At 36.8% G+C, this 18555-nt stretch overlaps 1 protein-coding gene across 1 annotated transcript in view; it reads left to right on the forward strand.

Moving 5' to 3' along the window:
* The window catches only part of ADGRV1 (adhesion G protein-coupled receptor V1), a 727941-nt gene that overhangs the window by 249054 nt on the left and 460332 nt on the right, over window positions 1–18555 (forward strand). Inside the window, exons 78-80 of the mRNA XM_036763404.1 lie at window positions 3699–4106; window positions 9743–9927; window positions 15568–15817. Coding sequence (XP_036619299.1) covers window positions 3699–4106; window positions 9743–9927; window positions 15568–15817 — 843 coding nt within the window. The remainder of the gene's footprint in view (window positions 1–3698; window positions 4107–9742; window positions 9928–15567; window positions 15818–18555) is intronic.

The raw sequence follows: 18555 nt of genomic DNA on the forward strand, positions 1-18555 counted from the left end.
ATACTGCAAGCAGCCAGAAAGAAACAATTTGAGTATTGTGGAACCACAATCAGGATAATACAAGATCTATCAGCTTCTACATTAAGGGATTGAAGGGCTTGGAATATGATATTCTGGAGGTCAAAGGAGCTAGGATTAAAACCAAGAATCACCTACCCAGTAAAACTGAGTATAATGCTCCAAGGCAAAATACGGATTTTTCAGTAAAATAGAGGACTTTCAAGCTTTCTTGAAGAAAAGACCAGAGCTGAATAGAAAATTTGACTTTCAAATACAAGAATCAAGAGAGGTATGAAAAGGTAAACAAGAAAGAGAATTCATAAGGGACTTACTAAAGTTGAACTGTTATGTTTACATTCCTACATGGAAAGATGATGTGTGTAATTCATGAAACCTTTCTCAGTTTTAGGGGAGTTGAAGGGAATATAGACAGAGTGCACAGGGTGAGTTGAATATGAAGGGATGATATCTAAAAAAAATAAAATCAAATTAAGGGTTGAGAGAGGAATATATTGAGAGATGGAGAAAGGGAGAGATAGAAGGGGGTAAATTATCTCACATAAAAGTGGCAAAAAAGCAGTTCTGATGGAAGTGATGAGGGGGCAGGTGAGGGGGAATGAGTGAATCTTGTTCTCATCGGATTTGACTTGAGGAGGGAATAACATGCGCACTCAATTGGGTATCTTACTCTACAGGAAAATAAGGGGAAGGGGAAAAAAAGGAGGGGATGATAGCAGCAAGGGCAGATTGGGGGAGGTGGTAATCACAAGCAAACACCTTTGAAAATGGACAGGGTCAAGGGAGAAAATTGAATAAAGGGGGACACGATAGGATGGAAGGAAATATAGTTAGCCTTTCACAACATGAGCATTGTGAAAGTGTTTTACATAATGATACATGTGTGACCTATGTTGAGTTGCTTGCCTTCCCAGGGAGGGTGGGTGGGGAGGGAAGAGGGGAGAGAATTTGGAACTCAAAGTTTTAAAAGCAGATGCTTAAAAAATATTAAAAAGTTGGGGTTTTTTTTGCATGCAGCTGGAAAACAAGATATATAGGGATTGGTCATAGAAATCTATCCTGCCCTACAAGAAAGTAAGGGGAAAGGGGATGGGTGGGGGAGTGGGGGAGTGAAAGAGGGGAGGGCTGACTGGGGAATGAGGCAATCAGAATATATGCCATCTTGGAATGGGGGGAGGGTAGAAATGGGGGGAAAATTTGTAACTCAAAATCTTGTGGAAATCAATGTTGAAAACTAAAATATCAAATATTAAATTTTAAAAAAAGATGACCAAAAGAACATTCTCTAGTAGTTTAAATGCTAGACTTGGAATCAGGAATATTCAAGTTCAGATTCTATCTCAGACATGTTAACTGTGTGATCCTGAGCAAATACCTTTCCTCTCTGTGGCTCAGTCTCTGAAGTCCCTTCCAGCTCTGAATCTATGATGCTATGAAATGCAGCCGGTAGACAATTCTGGCTTTAAATTTGGATGGTACATGAAAATGTTAGGTTGTGTGTTCCACACATAAATTAAGGATCAAGGCCAGGGTGCCTCAGGAACATAGAATCTTTCAAAGGTGTCCAGAGCCCTGAGAAGTGACTTGTTTGGGAGGGACAGGGGCAGGGAAGGGGTGGGGGAGGACTTGAAAGCAGGCCTTCCTTTGTCATTACCTTGGGAAAGGAGATGAACTGGACGTGCGGTGAGAAGAAGAAATAGATCTTAGTCTCCAGTTGTAGTCAGGTAAAAAGGCCTGAAGCAAAAAGACCAGAGGTACCTGTGGGGGATGCTTTGTTGAGACACGGACATGAGAAGATGTGAATGACTTGCTCTGCGGTGTTGAAGGGAACACCCGTTTAGGGGGGAGGAAAAGGGAATATCAGCATTATGTAACGCCTCCTGTGTGCCGAGCTCTTCACAAAAATCACTTTATTTGATCCCCACAACAACCCTTCATGAAGTGCCGTTTTATTCCCATTTTACAAATGAGGAACCCGAAGCAAACAGAGTTCACATGGCTAGATACGTGCCTGAGGCTGTACTGGAACAGAGGTCTTTCTGACTCCAGGTTTACCACTGTGTGCACTGTATTTACCAGCCAGCAACCTCAGATGAGATCACAGGCCCATTAACATTGAGGCTTTCCCATTTAGGATTATGGAGTGGTCATTAAGTTCATTTACTTGTATTTAATTAGGGCTTTTATCCAAATTCATCCCCCACATGGGTTCAGAATTCTAGCCTCATAGAGATGTTTGCTAGCCCACAAAATTTTTACAAGTCCTCCTCATCCAATAAAAAAAGCATTTCTTCTGCCGTATTGTTTTGATGCTTTAGTCTGTTCAAAAGCTCTTTCTTAATATTTATTTTAAGCTTCCTAGAATTTCCTGTTTATTTTGGATTTTATACGTATATATATATATATATATATATATATATATATATATATATATATATACACATACCTGAGTGTTCCTTTAATTCTTGTTTGATGATCTATCATCACTTCCACTTTTTATGAGTTTTGGAAAATAGATTTCCCAAGAATTTTAGCATGGTGTATTAGCCTAGAATATGATTACTCTTACAAATACTTATATGCCAACATGAGACTAAACTAAGGTTTTCATTCTTAATACCCCCAATTCTTTCTCCTGCACTCCCCTCAAAAGGATAAAAAAAACTAGTTGGATAATTTTTTAGAGTAAAAATTTGTTTCATTTTAAAAAATATTATTGCCTCGATTTTGTAGTGTAAAGACCTTTAAAAGTGACAGTCAGGGAATCATAATTAGAATTGTGTTATATGCATAATATATATGGGGTAATCCTTACCACAAATGTATCACCATGGGAATGATGACTTTGCTTCTGGAGTTCTCTGGCTGCTTCTTCCATTGGTCTACATGCCCTGGTGTTCATTTGTTGGCCTTTTGAAAAGAGTTGTGGCAGCCTCATTTTCCCCAGGTAATCAATTTAATTTTCTAGAATGAATTGAAGTTCCTCATTTTGCATGATTAGAAAGACAAGTCAGTAGATTTTTAAAATACATGTATTATTAAGTAAGGTAAAATATGACTTTAAAATGAGTTATCAGTTTAAGTGCTTAATAAATGTTTCATTCGTTCATATAACAATTGAGGCATACATTGTTACTACCGTACAATATCTATTCATCTTTTTGTAATGGGAAAACTGGCCAGTGGGGACCTAGTCCTTGGGATATGCTTGGATTGGCCTTTCTTGGTAGGTTATAGAGAGCATATACAGATATTTCCTGGCTGGCACCGAGCCTCTATGTGTAGGATTAAAACTGGGCAATGAGGGACCAGTCCTCTCATAATGCCTCCAGCTATAAAGTAGCCATGATGTAATATGGAAGGAACAATGCCTCTTTCAAGAATTTTGTACCTAAATTGCGTATGTGTATCCTGGAAGTTGTATCATGGGAAACTTTGATTCAATAAAATCAGACTTCAGTGCAGGTTTGGAATTTGCATTTCTTGAAACTATTCATCCATGTTTGAAGTTGGAACAATTGATGGTTTGTCCTGTAAGCTACCAGGGATCTCCCCTTGTATATTTATCTAACAAATTAAAGCTATCATTGTCTATTCAAGATCTTTTGTTTGAAATAAATCAGTTTTTATAAAAATAGAAGCACAATTATGTCACTGAAATTATTCTGTTGCAATTCTAGGAGCTGAAGATTGCTGAAACAGTGGGCCGCACTCTCATATCTCCAGCCATTTCAGGGAAAGATTTTGTCAAGTCTGAAGGCACATTGATTTTTGAACCTGGCCAGAGAAATGCTGTATTAGATGTCATCCTAACCCCAGAGACAGAATCTTTAAATCCATATCCTAAGCGTTTCCAGGTTGTGCTTTCTGACCCAATAGGTGGGGCCAGAATAGACAACGTGTATGGCACGGCTAATGTCACTATTGTGTCTGATACTGATTCTCAGTCCTTTTGGGGGCTAGCTGATCAGCTACACCAGCCACTGGATGAAGATATTTTGATCAGAGTGCTCCACAACCTAAATCTCAAAGTAGCCACTGAAAACACAGATGAACAACTTAGTGCTGTTATGTATCTAATAGATAAGGTAAGCCTTTCTAAAAAATAATTAGTGGCTTCCATGAAATGGCTTATGAATATAATGGCCCATTTAGAACATGACTCTGTGCTAGGGTTGTATCTATCTCCTTACTTCAGGGTAACCTTGACCGGTATAGAGCCAAGAGTAAGTTGGAGTAATGCTATAGCTGCATCATGGCATGGTGGAAAGGACATTTGGGCTGGTACTTGGGAGACCTAATTTCTCATCCTGGAATTTTCACAAGCTGTATATCCTTGGTGAAATTATCTTACCTCTCCGGGCCTCAGTTTCCTCATCAGCAAAGTGAGGGGGCTGGATTTGATGCTCTTCAAAGCACTCTCCTACTCTAAATCCTATGATTCTTTCCTATTTCTAAAATACAGCTGCAGCTAAAAGTGGTGGGGTACTCTTGTAACCCTCTGCTACTGGGGGTGGGGAAGTCTCTCTGCTGAAGTAGAGCTAAAAGCAATTAAAGGTCTGCATTAAGTCCCACACTCGTGTGTGAGCAGAGGGCCACCAGGCTGCCCTAAGAGGGTCAAACCAGCCCAGGTTAGAAAAACAGAACAGGATAAATAAAGCTTTTGTATCAATTAGCATTGGGACTGGGCCCAGGAGAGGTTAATGTACTTCCAGCCAGGGCAGGATAGGGAGACTAGTCTCAAAAAATAAAATGAAATAAAATAATAAGATAAAGTCTAGCAGTAACAGCTCCTTTTCTCTTGTCTCTCACTGTGTTTCTTGGATAATGGGAACATTAATAAAAATGGAAGACCCTAGAGTTATTTAAGATTCTTGTACCCTTTTTATGGTCTTGAAGCAGCTCTGCTTTTTTAGTACAAGATACTTCTGATGGACTAAAGATAAAGGACCTCAAGAACTTAACATCTCTGTTGAACATTTGCTGTCATTAAGCTTGACTGAGATCTGAAATATGGTACAAGGAGAAGTTTATCTGTAATGGAAAAGACCAGGAGTGTGAATTGTGGGTGCAGTCCAGGGAGCAGAGTCTATTATCCGATAACCAGTATAAAGGCTGGTTTAGGGTAGGGAGAGGAGAGTGGTTGTTGTGAATTTAGTTAACTGAGACAAGCCCTGGCTGAAGGCATTTCCAAGTCTTGTTGAAATATGAGTCTGTAAGAATAAGGTCCAATAAAGAAAGTCCCACACAGGCTCTTGCCAAAACAAATATAATAAATTCTCTATTACTTTATTCTGTTTTATTTCTTTAGTCACTATAAGGTGAAAATGTGGACAGTATAGCATGGAAAATAATCTTTGACAAAATAATCTAGAATTAAGCAAAGTCTAGAGCAAAAATGATAATTTTATTAATTTATATACATAAAGGGACAGATGTTTTGTTACAACTGTATGTAAATTTGTTAACTCCTCTAGGCTCCATTTTCTTGTAGCAATCTGTAAAGCGAAGGGGTTAGACTAGATGTACTCTGAGACTTCTTTCAGCTCCAGGTTTCTGACTTTGGCCCATAAGACATCAATATTATTACTGCATAATCTGAGTAATGTAATTACTACATAATCTTTATTATCACGTGTTTCTGAGTGCAAATCATTTGGCTCAATCCAACTTTTTTCTTTACTTAATGTTCTTTTAGTTATATGCTTTCATTTTACGTTCTTGACACCTTATATTTTCAGTCTATTAGAAGAGGTATTTTGTACCAAATGGATATAAAAAATATTAGTATATGTTCAGGGCCCAAGAATATGCAGTTGCTCCAGAGTCTCCCATTTCTTCCAACATTTGCATCACCCAAGAAAAACAAGTAAGAGAATGAAGAGCAAAAGTGTCTCTAACTAGCTTTTTAGATGTGGAAAGGGAAACTTAGGGACACTTGTCAAGATGCCTGACAAATTCCTCAGTCCCTGTTTAACAAGTCTTATTTCCTGGGTAGGCCCTCTCTGAGTCCTTTTCTCCTAGGAGAGTACACAAAGCTACCAGCGATTAGCCAGCAAATCCAAAGGAAATCATGTGAACAACTTCTGGTTTTATAGAAATACACGGGCAAATCACTTTGTTTGCTTTGTTTGATTATGTGATATTTATAACCATACTTTTCATGTCTGTACCCCATCATTTTCCCAGCTAAGAAACTACTGTAGGTAAAAGCTAAACATTTTAAACTCTCTGTAGAAGAGATAGGTGGAAAAAAAAGCATAAAGTACCCCACAAAGGTCAATCCTTGCCAGATAGCTCTAAAAACCAGCAAGAATGGCTTGTGTCAGATTAGGAGAAGTGAGTTAGAGAGATAAGGATTTTCTAAAGGAAATGTTCTTACTTATTTGCTAGTGATAAGATCTCTTGTGTTTATGCTAATTTGGTATAGAAAGGAAAAGTGTACTTAGGTTCTATGAGGAAAAACAGTTTTAAACTGGTTTTAAGCATTGATTTCAAAAGATTTAACAAAGTCTATTATATTTTCCGTTTTAGAAAGTTATGTGAAGGCCATGTGTTACTGACAGACATTTGAAACTTGTTTACATGAAGTTATGTAGACATTTCTTGATTGCTGTTTATGGATTCACTGGGTAAAAGGAAACAGGAAGTAAACAGTTACAAATAGATTAAGACATCCAGATTTCAAAGACATGAATCACAAAACTCAATTACCAGAGATGCCCACGATGGGAAAATCTAATTAGCTTTGTTTCTTCCTAACACTTATCAGCCAATGTAATTTTCTCTATCCTCCATTAACAATTTACATGTAATGAAAACCCAAAAATATTAGAGGAAAGGTATTCTAAAAAGCCGGAATAGAAAAATGTGACTGAATTTTAAAAGAAAAACTGTTCTTACTATGTGCCAGCTGAATTGTGTTGAGCTTCAGTGGAAAATATATAACTATTTCAGACAAGGTCAGTTCTGATATCAAGTATTTTTATAGGACTAACACATATGTGAAACATTCCAGGGACTGATGTTTCTTAAACACCTTTTCTCTATTTCAGTTACACTGGAATTTGGGATCTCAATTGTACATTAAAAACAATGAACTACTCATACTTCTCCTTCTTTTACTATGTCTGTGTATACATAATAACAACCTATATATGCATTTGTGTATATGTATACATAGATACATGTGTACATGTTTATATGTATTATGCATAGTATGTATATGTGGATATAGATAGGACAGATTGGTTTTTTTAACCAAATCTGTGATTTCATCCGTATGAGCAACTCTAAGGAGGAAACTCCACCCACTGATACAGACCAGTATAAAATATAATTTTATTCAAACTATAGTCTTGAGAATTGCTTGGGGCGTTCAGAAGTTAAATAGATCGCATAGCCAGTATGAATCTGAGGTAGGACTTGAACACAGGGCTTCTGACCTCTGAAGCCATTTTTGTGTCTGCTATGCCACAGTTGCCTCTTGGTAAAAGTACTAACAATTGGGGGAAATCAGGAAAGGTTTCAAAAAGCAGGTAGTGCTTGAGCTGCATCTTGAAAAGGAAGATTGGGATTCTGTAACAGGGTGGGGAGGAGGGAGTGTATTCCAGACTTGGGGAATAGCCAGTGAGAAACCACTGAGAAGGGAAATAGAGTGCCGTGGATAAGGAACAGACAGAAAGACAGTTTGGTTGGAAAGTAGGGTACAGGAAGAAGAACATCTAATAAGATTGGAAAGACAGGTTACAGTCAGACTCTAAAGGGCTTTACAAGTTCAACAGAGAAGTGCATGTTTCATTCTAGAGGCTACAGGAAGCCGCTGAAGTTAACTGAGCACCATGGTCAGACTTGCAACCTAAGAAAACCACTTTGTGGCAGTGTATGGGATAGATGGGAGTAGGGAGAGATGCAAGGCAGTAAGACTAATCAGGAGGTTATTGCAATAATCTAGGCAGGAACCAAGGAGTCCAGAAGGAAGGTGGCAGCTGTGTGAGTAGATAGAAGGGGCTCGAAGTAGGACATGTTGCAGAGATGGAAACAAGAAAATTTGGCAACTGATTGGATATGTGAGGAGAGGGAGAGTGGAGAAGTCAAGATTACAAACCTGAGAGACTGGAAGCGTGGTAGTACCTTGACAGAAAGAGGATATTTGGAAGAGGGAAGGGTTTGAGGAAGATAATGCGTTCGATTTGGAGAGGTCTCTGGAACATCCAGTTTGAAATGTCCAATAGACAAATGATGGTGTGGGACTAGAGCTCAGGGGAGAAACTGGTGCGTGTATGTGTACATATATGTGTATACATACATGTATCATCTCTGTTTAGAACATACACTTATATGGATATAAGGATATATTTGTCATCTGAATGATGACATGAGGCTTGATGTGGATTATATATCAAGATATATATGGGTATATTTTTAAAATATCCACATATTTAAGTTCCCATTTTGTCACAGGGAGCTTTACCAAGAGGCTGCTGTGGCATGGCAGACACAAAAATGGCTTCAGAGGTCAGAAGGCCTGTGTTCAAATCCTACCTCAGATTCATACTGGCTATGTGATCTATTTAACTTCTGAACGCCCCGAGCAATTCTCAAGACTATAGTTTGAATAAAATTATATTTTATTCTGGTCTGCATCAGTGGGCAGAGTTCTCTTCCCAGAGTTGCTCACACAGATGAAATCACAGATTTGGTTAAAAAAAACCAGTCTGTCCTATCTATATCCACATATACGTACATATACATAATACATATAAACATGTATACATGTATCTGTGTGTATACATATACGCAAACGCATATATAGGTTTTGTGTACACAGACATAGTAAGAGAAGGAGTACGAGTAGTTCATTGTTTTTAATGTTCAGTACTGTTGCATAGTCCTCCACCTTTGCAAGGAAGAGAAGGAGGTTCATTTTCATATTTATCCTTTGGGGCCAGACTGGGTCATTGCAACTTTATAAGATTCAGTTCTTCTTGTTGCGGTGAATTTTTTAGTTTCATTTATTTTGTTATAGTTGTGAATATTGTTTTTCTAGTGCTGCCTTCTTTGGTTTGTATCAGTTCATATGCCTTTTATAGCATCACATTCATCTTTTCTTGTAGGAAATCAGTATTGTAATATTGAATTATATCAGTGTACCAAAGTTTCTTTTAATCGTTCTCCAACTGACAGACATCTGCTGTACCTTGTTTCTAGTTCTTTTTGAGTATAAGAGTGTGGCTATAAAGATTTTGTTACAAGTAGGAATTTTTTTTTCCCTCATTGCCCTTTTTGGAGTATATACCTAGGAATAGGATTTCTGGGTGAAAGGTTATAGACATTTTAGTCACTTTCCTAGTATAATTTATGGATAATTTAAAAATAAAAATTATTCATTTTATTGTAGTTTAATATCTAATATGAATGCTAAAAGACATTATTTTTAGCCTGAACCTTTGATTTTGTTGGCATAGGGTAATCAGTGAGGAAATTACTTATACCAATTCATATCAGAGCCTGTTTTCCAATTTATATTCTCATTGAGTTGCCTGGGTCACTGAAGGCTTAAATAAGCTGGATGTGGCAGAACATCCAGGGCTTCCTGGCTCTGAGGTCAGCTCCTTTTCTACCATGACGGTATGTTTCTTCAAAAAATATGTTCTATGTATTGATGAATAGAAAGAATATATTTTATGAATCTAATGTGATGTCCTATTTCTTCCTTTCTCAGATAACAGTTGAAGGCAAAAAACAAGTGTTCAATGTTAGAAGCAGAAATCTTTTTTATGACATCCTTTGTACTCTGATTAACCCACGACGTAAGGATACTAGGGGCTTCAGCCATTTTGCAGAAGTGACTGAGAAGTTTGCCTTTTCTCTTCTGACTGATGTTACCTGCGGATCTCCTGGTGAAAAGTGACTATTTTTTTTGCCATTGAATACAATTATGTGATAAAATTACTTAAGTATTTCCTATATCTGTTTTATAGCATCTATAATAGTATAATATATAATGTAAGTACATATGTGTGCATGTGTGTAAGATATATATATATATATATAAATACAATTACTACTCTTGTATTTCTCAATGCTTCAAAGTTTCTTTAAAAATAAAATCTTTATATTGTTAACTCCCATTAGACCATACAATAGATAAAAATGAAATCCTGAATAGAAAACAAATGAAAATAACTCAACTCCAAAGTTTAGCAGTGATTAGTAGTGTTGCTTTGAACTGCTTATATGGCTTTCCCAGTAGAACTATTGTTGAGAGTCAGAAGTGAATTAAATATGTTCTAGCCATGCCTAAGTTACCTCCTGGAGCTGATGCTCAATCTTGAAAATAACATTTAAGTTCATAGTAGGGATCTGCCAAGAGAAAAAGTCAAGAGAAATACTAATAGCTAATAACATATTTATGGCAAACAACCTTTCTTACAGAGTGATGGACTGCTTGAACACAAAAACTTATGGTTCACTTAGGCTTTTAGGTGGCAAAGTGTATAAAGTCTTAATTATCTGAGTTCAAAGCCTGCCTGGAGTACATACTAGCCCAGTGACCCCAGGCAAGTCATTTAACCACTCTCAGCCTCAATTTCTTCATCTGTATAATAGCACCTTCCTCAAAGGGTGGTTATGAATGTTAAATGAGATTATATATCTATTTCTATCTATGCCTATATCTATATCTATATCTGTATCTATCTATCTGTCTATCTGTCTATGTCTGTCTATCTATCTATCTATCTATCTATCTATCTATCTATCTATCTATCTATCTATCTATTTCTCTATCTATCTAATGTTGCATGGGGTAGCTACCATGCTGTAGCCCCTCACACCTCTCATACAGGGCATGAACACATGCACCTTCACTCTTTGGGCTCCAGCCTGCCTTTGAACTGGCAGATTTAGAACCTAGAGAAGGACTGCTGTCATAGAATCACACTCAGATTCTCTCAGGGTCCTAAGCATACCCTTGCTGTGAGGGAATATACTTCCTCTACTCACCACTTTTGCTCTTGAGCCCCAACTTTTGCAGTTCTTGTTACACAACCACCTACTCACAATAATGACATTTTTAGGTCTTAAACGTAACCACCTACTTAACAATAAACTAAAAGAAATAACATCCATTTTATCAAAGTAATATAGTAACTAATAATAATATAATATATTCATATATAATATAATATATAAAATAATAATATATAATAGTATGATATAACATAGTAATAAGTATATTATAAACCACATATAAATCTGGGTTGCACTTCCATCAATGTATCTTCAGTCTGTTGGGCATATGCTTATAGAAACCTACCAGTGATACACATGAGTGAAGAAAATCCATGTGCTCAGGATAATTCATAACTCTAGAACTACATGCTTCTGATTCTTCTTTCTGTCTCAGGAACTGTCAAAAGTTCCTAAATAAATGTACCTTCTGTGTTAGATACATGCTTCTTTTGTTAAGCTGAGTTGATCTAACTCCTCACTGGGCATAACTTCTTAACCAAACTAGTGGATCCACTGAGTGACTTTTCTGATTTTCTGCTTTCAATCTGTTCTTTTGCTCAGCTAGACTTGCTCCTTAATAGCAACTGGAGTATCCATCACTTCCAGTTTCAAATTTTGCTGAAGCAGTCATGAAATTAGTCTCTTTTGCATCTCTGTCATTCTCATCTTTCTGGGTTCAATTATGGACCCCTTCTGAGATTGACCCTCCACCTTAGCTTATGATTAGTAATCAAATTCTCAGATCATACCACATACTAACATTTATATATCTTCCCAGTTACCATAGCTTATATTTAAAATTCTTCAATACTAGCCATGACAGAATGCTGAATCAGACTAAATCTCTACCAACTCTCTCAAGATTTCTCTTAGAATTCTGAGCAGTCTTAATTCAGCAACAATCCTTAAAGGATCAATATATTACACATGTAAAATACATTGTAAACTACAAAGGGCTATATAAATATTATCTATTATTATTATTAAAAACAAAACACATAATTGCTATATTCATGTAGTAGGAAAAAGGAAGTAGTCTTAATTTTTTTTATTCTGGGCCTAACAAACACCAAGTAAAATGATCATTTCCATATACACAATAGAACAGAAAAAGAAAACTGCGTAATGTTACAGATCTCTATTATGTACCACTTAATTTTCTATTAAAGTATATATGTTCAACCTGTAGCTTTCAAAGCTGCCCTGTTTCTTTCTGGTCTTCTTTCTGTTGTCTTCTTTGCATTAAAAAAAGATACCTCGATTAGTATCTTGTTTTTTATAAGCTTCACTTTAATATTTTTGAGAGGCTCTCTTTCATTTCTGCAGGTCCCAACTATGGAATTTCATAGGGGAGAAAACTCTCAAATAGCTGTTTCTTTAGAGGAAGATTAGAAATTACAGAATGTATTCCTATATGTTTTTATACCAAACTAGCCTCTGATTTATCAGATGAAGTATTAGTCTGAATGAAAATTCAAGATTTTTTACAAGTTTGTAAAACTTATTCTCCAGGTAAATCACTGAGAGTTTTCTTCTATTTGCAAGCTTATTTTGCATCCAACAAGGTCATTCCCCCTCTCCCTTCCACGTTCCAGCAATGTCAACTTTCTAAACCTTTTACTGTATTCCTACCTATCAGACTTCTTAGTTATCCTGCTTCCATTGACTGGACAATTTCCCTTTCTTCTCTATTAATCTATGAGCATAACTTTCTTCAAGACCTTGCTTAAAACTCATCTTCTACAAACTTGCTCCAAAGATGCTTTTGCACTTAGTTCACATATAATAGTTTCTAAGCTTGAAGGTTTAGAATTGAAGGGACCTCATAGTTCATCTTACCCAAGGAAAGTTAGACCCAGGAGAGGTAAATGCCTTGTGTAGACCACAGAGATAATTAAGTAGCAGAGACAGAATTTGAACTGAGGTCTTCAAATTCCAAATCCATTGCTCCCGTGTGTTTCAAGTTGATTTTCCCCCCTTATTCAATAACTGTTATGAATTTGTGTTGATTGAATATCCTTTTTGTCTAATGGCATTTATTTGTAAGATGGGCATAGGAAGAGGATTATGAGTGTAGAATGGAAAAAATGAGAAAGAACATATATATATATATATATATATATATATATATATATATATATAATATAGGTGTAGAACTTTGGGCATTATTCATGTTAGCATTATGTTTTAAGCCAATTTAGCTAAAAGGTACTCTGTAACCTACCCTATTAGCCTACTCTAAGTATTCTTTTATTTGAGTACTTATTTACTCTAAGTACTAAGTCATCATCATCATCAGAAAGAGAGGCATGATTTAAGACAACATGTGTTTTTTGCTTGTATTATGAAGAAAATTACCAAATTCACTAATTTCCCTTTCATGTACCTATCCCCAAAATGAATGAATAAATTTTGCCACAGTCAAAGTTATTGCTCATATGAACCATGGTTTCCTCCTTTTATATGTAATGCCTATAAGATTTTGACCTACTTGTTAAATGAAAAAGTTTCCTTTTTAAAATTTTTTTAACAAGTGATATTTTTAATTAAATAGCTATTTGCATTGGGAATTAAATAGTAAATACAAACAATGTTAATGAATCTATTCATTGCTACTTTTGCTACGTTCATTAGCTGGCATTCTTTCTTTCCTGTGACATATACTTTTTTTATTCCGTTTCTTCATATAGTGCTTCTTAGTTGCCCTCTCTTTGTGTTTGTGTGTATACAGGCTCCTCGAGGTTAGGAACCATTTCTTCTTCTTTTCTACTTCCTCATTGATGCTGGTATAGTGTTGAATACACAGTAGGTACTCAGTGCCTGTGCAATAAATACTGGCCCTGTTCTCCAGAATATTTACCTCAGAAGAAGCAAGAGTGGGCATCACAGAAAGCCCTATAGCAGGTCACATAGTGGTAGTGGCAATGAAACAAAAAGACTTGTATTATTTGCTCTGCTTCTCTTCTTGGGGCCTGATTTTCATCCTATTTTATGCTAGGACAATGTGATGAAGTTATGAGTCTTGAGAGTGTGGTCTAGTGGCATGACCCTGGACGAGACACTTTACCTTTCTGGGTTTCGGTTACATCACCTGTAAAATGGCAGAGTTAGTCTAGATGGCCAGTCTAGGTCCCTTCCAGCTCTAAATCCAGCTCTAAGTGATCTAAGTAAGTAGTGTTTACTTTGACTTTACAAAGCTGACTAATGACCCTCAATCTTAACTAATATAGTGTGTCTCAGAAGTCTTATTGCAGTTTGAAACCTTGATAGTTTAAGCTATTGGCTAGTAGTTTAAAACTTCATTAAGACTTTTGGGACACCTTACGTAAGAGCATTTATTAAAAGTGGTGAATTCTTGAGTACAATGATGAAAATGTTTCAAAGGGCATAAAGCCATTTATATTGTATAAGAATTATGCGTATACTCAATTTAATATCTTTATGATATAGGTGAGGAATTGATAACTATGATCCACCTTTGAATAAACATTTTATTTTCTTTCCATTCTTACACTATATCAGTGTACCAAATATCACAAATTTTTGAGTTTAGTCATGCTTCAAAGACTAAGAAAAATAATTTTTAATTTCAATTTCATTTCCCAATAAAATGATTGTTTGACAGCATTGCACAAACATTATATTAGTATTTTCACCCTCCCTCCCCATTCTCATGTATTAATAATTGTTTGAAAGCAAGGGCATTCAGCTTAATGAGAAGTACCTTGATTTAAGTTAACGCTACAAATTTTGGTATATATCTGCTGTTAGTTTTGCCATCAATCATTAAGGCTTGCCTTCAAAGGTACAGTTGTGCTATTTCATTGAAATTCATTGATATACTTGGTGCTACAAAACATTATAATTAAAATCACTTTAAGGGAATATTTTATGATGTCTGACAGCTAAAACAAAAAAAATGAAAGTGTATGCAAAAATGATCAGCTGATCAGTATTTAGTATTAATATTATCCATTTTAAAGTCTTAAATACAAAAAGTAAGATTTTACATGGACATTTAGATATAAACACTTATTTTTATAATATTAACTGACCCAAATAAAATAGAAAAGAAGATCAAGACATCACAGATTTCAAGGTAAAATAAGGCTGGATACATAGGTCGAAACTGTATTGTAAAGGTCTTAATGCATGGCTGAGGAAGATTTATTTTATTCTAGAGTTAACAGGGGTTTTTTAGGCCCCTGAAAGTTTTTGATCAGAAGAGCAACATGACATCAGGTCAGATGGATATCATTATGGGAATTCTGTTTTCACAGTCACATATCCTGCCTTAAGTCACAGGTGACTCAAAAATTCATGTCATGGATTACAATGAGAACCAAAACAAATATAGAGAAGACTCCGTGCAGACCTACCAAAAGCAACTCAATATACATGCCCTATAGATGCTAGGTCATTGATGTCACCTTAATGTACAGAGGGTATCAATATGTCCTTAAATAAACATGATTGTGTATATTTTTATCTGTATGCTCTTTCAAGAGAAATATTTCTTTTCTATTTCAACAGAAGCAAAACCATCCTTGACAAATGTCCATATTTGTCAATATTGGCCCTTCACTGGTATCCACAGCAAATCAACGGACACAAGTTTGAAGGAAAGGAGGGGGATTATATACAAGTTCCTGAAAGATTATTGGATGTCCCAGATTCAAGTCTTATGGCTGGTGAAAAGACATGCAAATTAGTACAGTTTACAGAATATAGCAGCCAACAGTGGTTTATAACTGGTAACAATGTTCTGGCCCTGAACAACAAGGTAGTTTTTCATTTCAAAGTAATTTCTTGTTCTCATGGAATCCATGTTTGTTCCTCTGTTAACCTCAGTAACCTCAGCTGACTCATTTTTTTTTCACCACTATGATGTGTATCCTGAAGTCTCTGGTTCTCACAGACATACCAAACATCATGATCTGCTTATTAAGAATGGCTTCTTTCTGTAGATAATATGTGCAATTTTACAATTGCCACAGTTAAGACACATGTAAAATACTTGCTTGAGCTTTTAAAAATTGAAATTCTAATAAGTTGTGCTAAAAGAAGGTAACTCAATTTCAAGCAAATCCCAAGTACTTAATGCTAAAAGACAGTGAAGCTCTAAGTAAAAACCAGAGAAAGAGTGCCCAGAGGAGTGCAGTAGTGAGTAGTCCTTGATCTCAGTGTTAATATGAAAAAAAAATGGAGTTATGTAGCAGTAAGTGACAAGCACTTAGGGGAATTTTATTCATAAGTGGCCTAAGAATAGTTGAATGGGGAAAAATAATAAGAATGAAGCAATGATCTGAACTGAAGGTGGTGGGAGACAGTTTTGGTGGTAATATTAATTGGAAAACTTCAGTGAAGTTTTACCATGATTAGTTTTGAAAAAATTTTTATTAACATATATATTTTTGAAAATGGCAGCAGCAGGGACTTGCCTAAAGCTCTCCCCCAGGACCCTCCAAACACCCATAAAAATGGCTCTGAACAAATTCTAGACCTGCAGAACCCACAAAATAGCAGAGGAAAGCAGGGCTCCAGCCCAGGACAGCCTGGATGGTCACTAGGTAAGGTCTATTGCACTGTGCTGGGAGTGGAGCAGAACAGAGCCCAGGGTGGACTGTGCCTGGACCAACCAGACTGGGAGCCGGGTGGAACAGGCCATAGCGCCCTGAATCAGTGAGCTGTGGCAGTTACCAGACTTCTTAACCCACAAACACCAAAGACAACAGAGAAGGTTAGTGGGAAAAGCTGCAGGGACAGAGTGAAAGGAGTTTGTGGTCAGCCACTGCCCTGGGGGCAGCAGAGGTGGTATAGCGCTGTGGCTGCTTACAGAGCTACAGATGCAGTTGCTTCTGGCCCCAAGCCCACTTGGTGGGAGGAATTAAGTGGCAGATCAGAGCAGGAGTGCAGAGTCTGCTCAGATGTGAGTCGCGGTCCAGGTTGGTGGTTCTTGGGGGAGGAGGAACACTGGTGTGGCAGAGCATGTTGTAGCTGTAAAAACAACAGCGCAGCCCCTCAAGCTTGGGACAAAAGTACTCTCTACTCTACAAGCAGTCATGCCCCGACGAGAAACTCAGGGGTTAAGTAGTTGGCTGGGAACATGAACAGGCAGCGAAAACTGAATCAGATTCAGACTCAGACTTTGAAATCTTTCTTTGGTGACAAAGAAGACCAAAACATACAGCCAGAAGAAGTCAACAAAGTCAAAGAGCCTACATCAAAAGCCTCCAAGAAAAACATGAACTGGTCTCAGGCCAAGGAAGAGCTCAAAAAGGACTGGAAAAGCAAGTTAGAGAAGTACAGGAGAAATTGGGAAGAGAAATGAGAATGATGGGAGAAAACCATGAAAAACAAGTCAATGACTTGCTAAAGGAGACCCAAAAAATACTGAAGAAAATAACACCTTAAAAATAGATTAACTCAAATGGCAAAAGAGCTCCAAAAAGCCAATGAAGAGAAGAATGCCTTGAAAGGCAGAATTAGCTAAATGCAAAAGGAGGTCCAAAAGACCACTGAAGAAAAAACTACCTTAAAAATTAGATTGGAGCAAGTGGAAGCTAGTGACTTGATGAGAAATCAAGATATTATAAAACAGAACCAAAGGAATGAAAACATGGAAGACAATGTGAACTATGTCATCGGAAAAACCACTGACCTGGAAAATAGATCCAGGAGAGATAATTTAAAAATTATTGGACTACCTGAAAGCCATGATCAAAAAAAGAGCCTAGATATCATCTTTCAAGAAGTTATCAAGGAGAACTGCCCTGATATTCTAGAGCCGGAGGGTAAAACAGAAATTGAAAGAATCCGCAGATTGCCTCCTCAAAAAGATCCCAAACAGAAAACTCCTAGGAACATTGTCGCCAAACTCCAGAGCTCCCAGGTCAAGGAGAAAATACTGTAAGCAGCCGGAAAGAAACAATTTGAGTATTGTGGAAACATAATCAGGATAATACAAGATCTAGCAGCTTCCACATTAATGGATCGAAGGGCTTGGAATATGATATTCTGGAGGTCAGTGGAGCTAGGATTAAAACCAAGAATCACTGATGCAGCAAAACTAAGTATAATACTCCAAGGCAAAATATGGATTTTCAATAAAATAGAGGACTTTCAAGCTTTCTCAGTGAAAAGACCACGCTGAATAGAAAACACAAGAATCAAGAGAAGCATGAAAAGGTAAACAAGAAAGAGAAATCATAAGGGACTTACTGAAGTTGAACTTTTTTGTTTACATTCCTACATGGAAAGATGATATGTATAATTCATGAGACCTCAGTATTAGGGTAGCTGAAGGGAATATACATACATACATATATGTGTGTGTGTATCTATCTGTCTATATCTATATCTATCTATCTATATCTAGAGAGAGAGAGAGAGAGAGAGAGAGAGAGAGAGAGAGAGAGAGGTCGGGCACAGGGTGAGGTGAATGTGAAGGGATGATATCTAAAAAATTAAAATCAAATTAAGGGATGAGAGAGGAATATATTGAGAGAAGGAGAAAGGGAG

Source organism: Trichosurus vulpecula, chromosome 1 (genome assembly GCF_011100635.1).
Source record: "Trichosurus vulpecula isolate mTriVul1 chromosome 1, mTriVul1.pri, whole genome shotgun sequence".
Taxonomy (NCBI): domain Eukaryota; kingdom Metazoa; phylum Chordata; class Mammalia; order Diprotodontia; family Phalangeridae; genus Trichosurus; species Trichosurus vulpecula.